This window comes from Dermacentor silvarum, chromosome 1, assembly GCF_013339745.2.
Source record: "Dermacentor silvarum isolate Dsil-2018 chromosome 1, BIME_Dsil_1.4, whole genome shotgun sequence".
NCBI lineage: Eukaryota > Metazoa > Arthropoda > Arachnida > Ixodida > Ixodidae > Dermacentor > Dermacentor silvarum.
The window spans coordinates 18230819-18243800 of record NC_051154.1 but is presented as its reverse complement, the minus strand read 5'-3'; the positions used below and the strand labels follow the sequence as shown (position 1 = coordinate 18243800).

Sequence of the window (12982 nt, the reverse complement as noted above, 5' to 3'; positions counted from 1 at the left end):
CTGATAAGGTCTTGGAGTGCAAACATATATTGGCGGCAAGCTTCCCGCAACGACTTGTCACCAGCCACTCCACCGGCCACACAGCTTAGTCCGCTAGGCCTAACCAGTGCCGCTTTGTTGGGAGTCTGCAACCGAATTACAGCTTCGTGCCAGTCGATGTGGCGTTAACTTTGTTCATGGCCACCATGTTTGCAGTATTGCAGATGCGGTTCATGCCCGAAACACATGCGTCATTTGAAAAGTCAGTTTTTTCCATTACACATTAGTGCTATGGGTGGGTGGCGGTGCCACAGGAATCGTGCAGCTCCGAAAGATCAGACATCTGAAAAATTGGTCGGCAGCTGTATTTGACATTTTTCCTACTAGAACATATATATATATATATATATATATATATATATACAGTTAAACCTGCTTATAACGAACCTCCATATAACGAATCGAATATAATGAATAATAACGAATATAATAATAATAATAATAATAATAGCGAATATAACGAAAATTCTACTCTGGCAGAAATGCACTTGGAGTGTCCATATCATTGCTATCCATTCTCCTCCCACAACGTGCGAGGATTCGAAACACCTTTGCTCTCTGTACAGTCGCCATATATCTACATCCAATGACCCGTGAAGGCCCCTCACCCTATATCTACTCCCCTTCCGCTTCTCCTTCCCTGTGTGTTTTCATGCCTCACTTTCTCCCTCCTCTCTCTGTGACTATTTCTTACCCTTCGGTGGCGGGCTCGCAGGTGCACGAGCGTAAGGGTCTATCCTTTCTTTCTAGCTTCGCACGGCACCGGGGGTTTCATATCTTTGTTCAAATAAAAATGATGGTGATTATTATGTATTATTATTATCACAATTATATAGGAATCGCACCCATACATTTGCGCGGGACCTGTGTTCACGAAGTGTAGCGTCACTGCTATTTTTTTAAATCGGTTACTGAATGAACAGGTGCGTCTTATACACCAATGCGACTTATATACATTGTTTTTCTCTTTTTTTTTTTCAAAACTCCCGTTTTGAGGGGGATGTTACTTGTACAAAGGTGCGACTTATAGACCTGAAAATACGGTACTTAAGGCTAGGTGGCATACTGAATTTGTACAGCCGCATGCCAGAACCTCATCCCTTCTGCTGTGCACGATTAAGTGAGAGAAAGCTTATAGAGAAAGTTGTATATCTAAAAGGTGTCAATTAGTAAATGGAGATGTGCTATAATGACAAACACAACATGCCTTTCAGTCCTCCTCAGGTGTAAAATTATATTTTATCCTGTTTCAAAGCAAATGCTAATATGCTGTCATATATTTTGTGTAGGCAAATAGTGTGTTGATAAACAGGGATGAAGGAAATTGAACATTTTTATAATGTGTAACTGTTGTTTGCTCTCATGAAAAAATGTTCTCTTCATTTATTTGCTGTAAAAGTAGTACTTTTTATTTGCCGCTATATTTGAAAGAGAAAAGCATTTCAGGACCTGGTCCCTTACAGTTTTGGCAGCTGACCATCTGCTACTTGTGGAGGACCTAAATGGGCAGCAGGCACCAGTGGGTAGTGGCCACAAGTGGTCTCTGCCCAGTGTGGCATACAGCCCAAGTGAAGAGAAGAGCAAGCCCAGGAGTCGGCTCATCAGTGGAGTCAAGTCACTCATACGCACAGGAGACAACCGAACAGGGTCAGCACATATAGCTTGAAAGACTTTTGACACATTGCAGGCAGGCTTGTGCAGTTGACATAATTTCTACACTTTATTTCATACTTAGCAGGCGACATTGCTGAAGCTACGTAAGTAGAGCAGTTTTATAAGTTTATCATTCCTTGTACTTTTCTGCTGTACTGGATTGTAAGGATGCGGTCTGTGAAATTAACTGCTTCATTAACTCTAATGCATGTTGTGGTTATTACATTGAGTCACTTGACATTCATGTCCTTTCACTTCCAATGTGAGAAGCAGTTTTGGTTACTGTATACGTTTTGGTTACTAATGTAGGCACTGCGCTGTGAAGGCCAGTTGCAATGTTACCTTTTGCTAACCATCCAATTGGAGTAATAGCATTCTGGTTGCAGTTCTTTCTAACAAGAGTTACAGATCCAAATGAGTGCTCTTTCAGCGGACATGAATATTTGGCCGTGCAAAACGGCTCATAATTTTCATACTGTGCATCATATTACTGCTTAATAGGTTCATATATCTCTGGTGCCAACAGCCCCGCCCAAAAAATGACAAGCAATTGAATCTTGCAAGCAACTCACTGAAGATATGACAAACTGAAATCCACTTAAACAAAACTCTGGCGCATAGTAACACTGAAAATGTGCTGGAAATGCCAACATAGCATGTAGTTAGTGCTTTGTATCAGTATTTTATTGAAATGTGTGCACGACACTTGTGGCTGATATACAGTATAGACCACTTATAACGTAACCACTTATAGTGCAGGACTGGATATAGTACGGTCTTTTCAGACTCCCGTTAATTTTCCCATAGCACTCCATGTATGCGCATACTGCTTACAGTGCAGCCGCGTGAGACGAAATACCGGTTATAATGCGGCTTCCGCGGGAAAATCTCGCCGAGAAGGGCGGTAGCGAGCACGCTTCTCAATGAGGTGTGCCCACCGATGGGAGAGGAGATCAACGAGGGCGATGCGGAGGAGGAACATGGGACATGGAGCATCAGTCCAAGGGCAATAAAATCGTCGCCACGCGCCGTATGTGCGAGTGAAAGCGTGCGGGGGACGCGCGCCTTCATGGAGAGCGAACGCACAGCGGAGAACAAATGCGACTTCCATCGCGCGTAGGGCCGTGGGGGTATGGGAGGGAGGGAGGGAGGGGGGGCGACGCTGTGCTGCGGCGTAAAATGCGTATCTTGCAACCGAGCGCAAGGGGAACTGGCGACGCAATCTCCTACGCGAAAGGAGCAAAGCGGGAAAACAGCACGGGAGGGAGGGGGGGGGGGGGGGGGGGGCGGCTTCTACTCTGCCAACAAATGCGTTCGCGCCTGTGCCGGCTGTCTCTGTTGTCGCGCGCATCGTATCTTGAAAGCAATCTCCACACAGCTCTGACCTTTGTATGCGCTGTGCTTACGCTGCTCAGTTTCCGTTGAAGCGATAGACCGCACGAACCTTCTCTCGCTGCGGCAGCCGCGTTTCCCCACGCCCGCGTTTCCCCACGCCCGCGTTTTTACAGTGGTTGTCTGCGGTCATCAAGTCTATTCATGTTTGCTCGTGCGCGTTGACACCATGCTCGTTAAATCAGTTAGTAATTGAATGTGTCAAGTTTATGCAGCCGATAAAACTACTATCCCTACTCCTTATAGCTATCTACTAATTTGCTATCGCAATTGATACTTCGCCTTTCGGGCGAAACTGAGACATTTTTTTAAAATTATTACTTTGTCTGCTTCATGCGAAGATCGTGGGTATACTTGGACATTAACCGTTCAATGTTTGTAAATATAAACGGATGCAAAACTCCCAGTCGCACGCTTCGATTCTCAGATACGCGCAGCTGCTTGGTCTACATGTTTTGCATACGTGCAGGGCTTGAAAATCGCTGTTTTGGTTATAGTGCAGTACCGCTTATAGTGCAGATATTCACGACTCCGGCGACTTACGTTATAAGCAGTCTACACTGTATTCGACCAGAGTGGCAAGATGGGCTTGTTGGTTCATCATGAAGGCAGTATTTCCGCGCTTAGTAAGGACGAGGACAAAGAAGGAGACGTACGAACACACAATTACACACGTACGAAGGTGTGTTCGTACGGCTCCTTCTTTGTCCTCGTCCTTACTAAGCGCTGAAATACTGCCTACACTGTATGTATCATAAATTATGCTTTCTCATTTAAATATGTGATAGCAGCTGAACAGGGCACTGTTACCTAATGGAATTAGCAGAGAGCAAACAAGGCAGCATTGTATGTTTTTGGATTTTTTTCAAAGAGTTTGTTGTCATAGTTTGTGCAGCACATGTATTCATGCAAGTACAGGTTCATCTAAACTTGTGCGAGATAAATTTCTTCATGATTCAAGCCATGAAAAATAGGTATATCCACACATTACTGAGCATTGAAACACCCTTATAAATGCAGTGGTCATTTTGATATTTGCTCTTGGATCCTTGCAGGGTTCTAATGTACCATTCAGAAGCTTAGCCCAACAAATGCCACAGGTCATAACATCCCAGAAGGTTTTGGCTATTCTTAATAAATTCACACTCATTCCTGCTAGAGAGTTATACTCTTGACAGTTATAACTGAGGCCATCTGGCAATGATTCACACAGCAGGTCTAATTTCGGTAATGTGGCTTAGCTGCAATGAACTGCACCGCTAGCACTCATCTGCAGTGCCCTTGTATGCGGCATGATTCAGTGCCAGTGAGCCATGTCATGCTTGACAATGTAATTTAGCCTGTAGTATAAATCCAGTTTTAAGCTTCGTCGTCGATCCCTTTGTCCATGCTCCAAATTTGCCAAGCTTTTGAACCTGTCTTGCAACCTGAATATATTTTTCTGCTTTTTACTGTAACGACAGTTAACGGCATGAAACTGCATTTGCTGCGTGCATCCAACTGCCTGTCCGTGCACTCAATGGACTCGTCTTACCACTTTATTCATTGCTCAAAATTGTTCAACGACACCTACAAACAGATGCCCCTGAGTGCTTTCATAGGGCTCTCTTTCCTCCACCTCCTAACCCTTTTTTTTTTCGCGAAATGTGCTCCCTAGGGTCACATTTTTATATCCGATTTAAATTCTTCAGAGTTACTTATGTCGAGAAAAAACAAGGAAATAATTTTTAGGTGACTGGACTGGACTGGACAAACTTTATTTGGGTCCTGCAGGACGCGCTTAGGGCGTAGCGGGCGTCTCCGTAAAAAAAAAAAAAAAAAAAAAAAAAAAAAAAAAAAATCTGGATCAAATCCCAGCCGTGGCAGCCACATGTCGATGGAGGCAAAACGCAAGAACATGTTCTTGTGATGTAGTGCACCCCAGGTGGTCAAAATTAATCCAGGATATCATGGTTTTGGCACATAAAATCCCAGAATTTTGTAGCGGGCATCTCCCGCTACGGATAACCCAAGTTATTCGTAGTAGGCCACGGATAACCTGGCTTATCGTTGAATACATTTATAGACTAGCATATTTGATTTGTTGCAAATGTAATAAAATTTGCACAACTTAGTTTTGTTTTAAATAGGTTTGACACAACTTGGGCGCGTATTTTGAAACGTTCCATTTGATTTTCAATTTTTATCATCTGTCACCACAGCAAGACAGCGGTCTGATGGCCTTTAAGCCGCTTTTGTACCAATGACAAAAAGCCTGAAGAATGGAAAATCAAGTGAATCTATAAAAAATATGGCCCCAGGGTCGCGTGGCCATAGTGAAAGTGAGGCATGTCATGTGAGCATCTGTAAGCAAACTCAGTTGTGTGCACCAGTGAAGTAACCAAGAAACTTGCAGTAATAATTCTTTGTTCGCTAGACTAGATTCTTCCGGTTCTTGCGTGCCTTGCTAAAAGAGACACATGTGCAGCAGTATCACTGGTTTGCGAGCGCCCACCTGTAAATAAAGTAATTGCATGCCTATAGGAGAGGGGCAAGCATCTCACGGTAATGCTCTGATCTCACGGCTGTAACTCTAACCAACATGCACAAGAATGCCGAATATAAAAGCACAAGTGCGGGCGTGAGCACTTGTCAGTAAAATTCTCGAACTACTGTGGTGGCAACCATCATAGAATCAACCAAAAAACCTGTTTTTGCATTAGCCAAGGGGCAGCAGCACATGAATTTTTTCTAGAAGTCACAGAAGCATGCACCACCTATGGAGGGATGCTAAGTGGTGCTTTGCACCAAAAAAGCACATGTTTTCAAATGTTCAGTCTGTTGTGACTTCTGTATTTGGAATTTGTTTCTGCCACTGTACATGCACAGCTGTCACCATCAAAGGGTTAAAAATGCTCTTTTTAAGGTCTCGTTTCACTTTTGCAGATAAGTCGTAAGGGGCAAGGTATGGGGAGTATTAGGGAGACTGAGATAGCGTTGTCATCTCATTTTTGGCAGAAAGGGCTGCATGCTCAGTGCTGCTTGGGTGGGAGCATTGTCATGGTGCAGAAGCCACTGGCCTAAGCTCCACAGATTGAGGTGCCAACGCAGTAAGAACAATGACTATGGTCATAGCTGTCTTCAGATTAACAAAAGGGACGGATGGATGGACAGACAGGCACACACAGCAAACCTAGTTTCAAGGTGTTAACTGCTGTTGCAGCAACACTAGATCAATTTCTGTTTTTACTATCAGTGCTTAGGGCTGCGTTATGTGTTAAATCTAAAAATTGAGTAATTGTTCAAAGGCCCCTTTAAAGCCATACTGGGCAGGAGACAAGATACATTGTTTTTATACTAAATTGTTATGTATTGTAGTACATATTAGTAATAATTGACATACAAAGCTGGTCAATAACATAAAAGTGCAGTTTGTGACCAGTTTTGCTTCCTGTATTGTGTACAGATTGCTTTTGTGATTTTCCACTCCCTGAGAATGGTGCACATTGTTAATATATTATGCACCAAGCTTTAAAATCTAATGAAGCCTTCTGTGCAGATGAAACCACAATTGTATTATTTTAGTAGAAACCTGATGAAACTGATATTTTTTGTGTTCTTATTTCAATAGTTTTTTAATAATTTATTAACTAACGTTTTAATTGATACATTTACAGCAAATATTTAAATACTTCGTTTTAGAACACATTAAAAAATCGGCATCATGTGTTTGCTGCAAGCTATTACATGGCTTTTTTTCCCACGTTTAAAAGAAAGCCCACAAATATTTTTTTTAAAGCAGTGGTGGGCTCCAGCTTGCATGTACAGCAGTGCTGCTCTGGCTCTGCCATTAATCCACAGTTGACTTAATTCAAGATTACTTCTGCTTCCTTTCTAGTTTTGCCATACCTTTTTTTTTTATGCTTCTAACTCATGATGACACAAGCCTGTAGCAGTTTCGTGGCATCTTTTTGTTGTTGCTATAATCTGCAAGCCTGAGAATCGTCAGCACCTTTTGTTAATTCTAGTCTACCCTAATCTGTCTAGTATTTTTTAAGTCACTATGGCTTCAATATTAAAAATCTCTTGATATGTTTTCTTCAACTATTTTTTCTTACATGGCACTGATTTCTCACTCACTTTTCAAAACACCACATGTTATAAGGTAGTTTCTTGTATATTAAGATTTTCTCTCTGTAGTTTGAGAGTGCCTAGAACTTTAAGGTTTGATGGTTGAAGGAACTTTTTGACAATCAAGAACTAAACTATATCAATTGCTGTCTTTCAAAAATGGTTACTGTATAATGTTCTATTGACATTTACATGCTTGGTTGACATGCTTAAAAGCTTAGGGTTGCCCTGTATCTAGCATGTCTTTTGGTAACAGGCTGCTGCATGTGAGATGATGTGAAGTGTATTTGTGTTGAAAAATTGACTTTTATTTTTGTGACCAATCTTTTGTCCATCTTTTAACAGTATCGAAGAAGCGCTTCCCCTCAACGAATGTTTGCAGCTATGTTATCATCGAGCAGTACGGCACCAGCTCTTCTTAGTTTACCCAAAAAAGATATTTGTTGTGGACACTGAAGTGCAGCAGGTTTGTAGCCATTATATTCTAGCTTTCATAGAAGCTTTAAGGTTGTTGTAAATGTTACTACCCAAAATTAATTACAGTAATTTTTATTAATTTGATTTTTCAGTTAATTTAATCCTGATCAAAGGTCCCTGCCGGCACCCATACATTTCTATGGATCAAAACTTGCATTATTTCAATCTTGAAATTGGCCCTCACCGGATAATTTGAACTTGATTGGCCGAAATGAGCATGCCTGACCCAAATGGTGACCCCCTGTTTTGACCCCAATGGCTGCAGCATCTGTCTTGGTGGCTTAGGGAACAGTGAATATGTTGAAGACACATTGGGTCTCCTGCCAAAAATGTCTGTTGTCAGCCTGCCCTAGATAGATTTCTAAGCAAAAACTGCAGCCGGAAATTACCTACATGGTGCATTCAGATACAAAACCGAAACTGTGTTTGCAACAGAGTTTACCGTTAAAGCCTGCATCATCACCATTGTTACCACAAGATGGCGATGAAGCAAGTGTTCTCACGTATGGTGGCAACTACAACGTACCACTTTCAGTCTGATTACAAAAGCTTGTAGAAAGACGATGCGATGGCAGCCGATGAAGTGTGCTGCCATTCCTACATTTATTTTGGAAGGTGGAAAGGGGAGCGGTGGCTGTGGCAACCAGCCCAGTCGAGAATGAGAGCACATTTTGTTCACTGCTCATATACAGTGCGATGATCACTGAAGATGATGTGCAATGAAGAAGATGGCGCTACAGATTACTCCCCCTCGCAGAGATGAAACCCAAATGAGGACAGTATAGACCACTTATAACAAAACCGCTTATAGTGCCAGACCGGATATAGTACGAATAATTCTCTTTCTTTGTTTGTACACTGAACCACTCCTTCCTGTAATGCAAGCATGGCTTTTAGAGTAATGTATTATTGAATACAGTAATGCAGCCAAGTGGTGTTATCTGTTGTCTTCCCGTCATTGATGTGACTGCAGGTGTTGGGCGTCATACCTTTGGAGCGTAATGGTTCAGCATTTGTGTGCTGCCATCCATGCTGGGAGTGCGACTTCCTCTTGTGCCTGCACGAGTCTGGTTCTGTTAGTGCACGCTTTCGACATGAAGACAATGAGTCACTAGCTGGAGGTATGTGTGCTTGCATAATTGGTTGGGAAATTATGTAATTTTTCATTGAAAGGAGCTGAGATCAGAGCTGGGATTGGTTAAGGAGCAGTAATGATGAGAAATTCTTTCTCTATTATGCCAGGTCATTTTCTTGATATTTTTGAATATTGAGTTGAAAATTTGTTGCAGTTGAAAAATGAATGACAGATAATTTTTCTATTCTATTTTTACAGCATTCAAAAGCTTTTGCACAAAAGAACACAAACGTTTACTAACTGCCAGTAGAGGCAGTTTCACAAATAATCACATGACATGTCTCCGGGCACTCGCAAAGTCAAAGGAAGGTGAGGTCAGCGAAGTGGCTACTAAGATCAAAATACAGAGGAAGTGCTGCAGTCAAAGAATACTTGCCTCGAGATTTTTCATATTAAGCAAGTTTGCTGAGCATTGGCTCCAACGAGGCAGAGGAGAAACACACAGTAACAGAGCACAAAGGCTCAGCCACCCATTTGTGCAGGTGAGAAGACCTGGCCAATCAATAATGAGAAACAACAGCAAAAAGGTGATTGAGGGTTCTGAAGTGTTGGAACCCATCGAGTACAGAATGCTCTTAAACAGAGTGCCCTGTACAAGCAGCACCAACTAGTTATTCCGATATTTCAGTGGCCACAAAGAATATTGACACAATGATGTGGGGCTCCCGCACCGCAGGATGGCGCGCGCAAAGGTCGGCGCCATGAAAGACGACGAAGCGCGTAGGCTGCACGCTCTTCTTCTGGTCCGCCATTAAAGAGAAGCGTCTGTTTTTTCAAGTCTCCGTCTACGATCTACGGTACATTTTTTCTGGTGGAGGTGCTGGGTACATGCTACCGCTTCCAGATCGAACCCCGTCTACAAGCCCAGTACGAAGTTCGGTCGAGCTGACTCCTGTTCACGTACGGACAAGCTGTCGACTTCAAGGACTGCCACCTGAGTACGAGCCTCTACCCAACAGAGTCAGAAGGATGAGTACATCAGTTCCATCTTCTTCCTCAACCGCACCGACCGTGGTCGTCCTTAACCAGCCGCTAATCCCCAAATCCTTCCATGGGGACACCTTCGAGGATGTTGAGGACTGGCTCGATCACTTCGAGCGTGTCGCAGAATTCAACGGCTGGACACCGGAGCGCAAGCTACGCAATGCCTATTTTGCCCTCGAGGACTATGCGCGGAGATGGTTTGAGAACCGTGAGGCAGTCTTATCAACATGGAACGAATTCCGACGGCAACTAATCAGCACATATGCCAGCCCCGATCGCAAGGAGCGAGCTGAATCTGCAATTCAGGCGAGAGTACAGCAGCCGAAAGAAAGCGTCGCAATGTTTGTCGAAGATATGTGCCGACTTTTCCGACGCGCGGATCCGTCCATGCCGGAAGAAAAGAAGCTAAGGCACTTGATGCGCGGTGTCAAGCAAGAGTTATTTGGTGGCCTAATACGCAATCCACCAAAGACCGTTGCAGAGTTTCTCACGGAAGCCATATCAATGGAAAAGGCACTGCAGCAGCGAACAGGGCTGTACAACCGCGACGTGTCGACCCTATCGCGTGACCCTCTCGCTATACCGTTTCACAATACCGACGCCTTGCGGGAGCTCATTAGGCTTGTTGTTCGAGAAGAGCTCCAAAAGCTTCAGGTGGCTCCGGCATCAGTACCGCGACTCGCTCTGGCTGAGGTCGTCCGGGAGGAAATCGGGCAGGCAGTCCAAGTCCCCGAGCGAAGCGAGACACCACAGTCCGAGACACGGCAGCCACAGCCTCGCATGTCGTATGTGGAAGTTGCGCGAAGTTCGTTGTCCCCGACTTTTCACGGTATGAGCGACGTCCCGGACTTTCATGGTGTGCGCGCCATGGAACAAGCAACTGGCGACTTCAGGCCTCACCGCACGCCATTCATGGCTGAAGCACGACCACCCCGCAAGAGCGACGTATGGCGCACTGCAGACTGGAGGCCCTTGTGTTTTCATTGCGGTGAAGCCGATCACCTCTACAGGGCATGTCCTTACCGCCGAGCTGGGCTCTGTGGATTTTCACTGAATGCGCCGTGCCCGCGCAATGGCGAACGCCCCCTGGAGATTGAAGCCTACCTCGCGGACGCCAGGACCTCGTTTGCCCCACGATTCCGTGTCACCCGGTCACCGTCACCCGCCCGACACAGGTCTTCCAGCCCCCTCTTCACGCCGAGTGCTACAAGGCGTCGCTCACCCAGCCCTGCTTCCCGGGAAAACTGAGTCCTGCGACCTGCGGAGGTGAGGTCGCTGATGTTGCGAACGCTGAAGATCCTCCACTACGACGACCGCAATATGACGCAATTGAGACGCAGAGAAATCAGTGCAGTTCGGTGTCAGTATCTTGCGACGTACCAGTTACCATAGATGACCACGAAGTCACGGCGTTGATCGACACGGGTGCGGATACGTCTGTTATGAGCCAGAATCTCGCGCGTATACTGAACAAAGTTTCGACGCACTGGGCTGGAACTCAGATTCGTACTGCAGGAGGGCACCTCATAACTCCAATGGGCCGGTGCACGGCACGAGTCAACATTCGCGGTTTCACGTACATCGGCGACTTCGTCATTCTTCCTGAATGTTCAAAGGACCTTATACTCGGCATGGATTTCCTTCAGGCGAACGGTGCCATCATCGACCTGCAAGAGTCTAGAGTCAGCTTTGCTACTACACAAGCCATAGCGAGCAGTAATGACACCGACCGTGACATCGCGCTTCACGTTACCGACGATCACGTCACGTTGCCACCCAAGAGCAGCGTGCTTACCCTTGTCCGATGCGACATGGAGGACGACGCCGAAGGAATTGCTGAGGCAAACATCCCCCTGCTTCTTGAGCACCACATTTGCATAGCCAGAGGGCTTCTTCAGGTGCGAAACAGATGTTCAGTCGTGTTGCTAACAAACTTTAGCAACGAGTATCGGCATGTACCGCGAGGAACGACAATCGCATTTCTTCACGAAATCATTGACGTTACTGACATTGGCACATTGGAAATCGCATCGTCTCAACAATCTGAGTTACCCAACCTAAAAGAAAGGATTCACGTTAATGCTGCTCTGCCAGACCATCAGAAAGACCGTCTACTGAGTCTCGTGAATGAATTTGCCGAGTGTTTTTCAACATCGTCCAAAGTACGGCGCACGTCCATCACAAAGCACCGCATTATTACGGACGAATCCGCACGTCCTGTTCGCCAGCATCCTTACAGAGTGTCGCCAGTGGAAAGGGAAGCGATCAAGCAGCAGGTGAAAGAGATGCTCCAAGACGACGTGATTCAGCCGTCCACAAGCCCGTGGGCCTCCCCTGTAGTGTTAGTCAGAAAGAAAGACAACACACTACGTTTCTGTGTAGATTACAGAAAGTTGAACCGTGTCACCAAGCGCGATGTTTATCCATTGCCACGCATCGACGACGCATTGGATCGTCTACAACATGCCAAGTTTTTTTCTTCGTTGGATCTTAAATCCGGGTATTGGCAAATCGAAGTTGATGAACAGGATCGTGAAAAAACAGCGTTTGTGACACCTGACGGGCTTTATGAGTTCAAAGTTCTCCCCTTTGGTCTCTGTTCCGCACCTGCCACCTTTCAGCGGATGATGGATACCGTACTTGCTGAACTCAAATGGCAAACCTGCCTCGTGTACTTGGATGACGTCGTCGTGTTTTCGAGCACGTTTGGCGAACATCTCGCACGACTCGAGAGCGTCCTCGCTGCGATCCGTACTGCCGACCTCACCATCAAGCCTGAAAAATGCTACTTCGGGTTCCAAGAGCTCAAATTTCTTGGCCATGTCGTTGGTCCTAAAGGCGTCCAACCAGACCCCGACAAGTTAGCTGCCGTCGCCGAGTTTTCACCACCAACAGACAAGAAGGCTGTCCAACGCTTCCTTGGTTTGTGCGCCTATTATAGACGCTTCGTTGAGGGATTCTCGAGAATTGCTGAACCTCTGACACGACTTACACGCGATGATGTGCCTTTCATTTGGGCGGACGAGCAGCAGCAGTCGTTCAATGAACTGCGCGAGCGTTTGCAAGCTGCCCCAATACTTGCTCATTTCGACGAAAACGCAGACACAGAAATCCATACTGACGCCAGCAATGCGGGTCTCGGTGCAGTTCTTGTGCAGTGGCAAGATGGTGCGGAACGCACCATTGCTTATG

At 45.3% G+C, this 12982-nt stretch overlaps 1 protein-coding gene across 2 annotated transcripts in view; it reads left to right on the top strand.

Annotated features, from left to right (window-relative positions):
* The window catches only part of LOC119457494 (WD repeat-containing protein 11), a 187838-nt gene that overhangs the window by 43567 nt on the left and 131289 nt on the right, over positions 1-12982 (top strand). For both annotated transcript variants that reach the window (XM_049665115.1, XM_037719083.2), the window contains exons 6-8: positions 1503-1686; positions 7540-7660; positions 8645-8792. In XM_049665115.1, coding sequence (XP_049521072.1) covers positions 1503-1686; positions 7540-7660; positions 8645-8792 — 453 coding nt within the window. The remainder of the gene's footprint in view (positions 1-1502; positions 1687-7539; positions 7661-8644; positions 8793-12982) is intronic.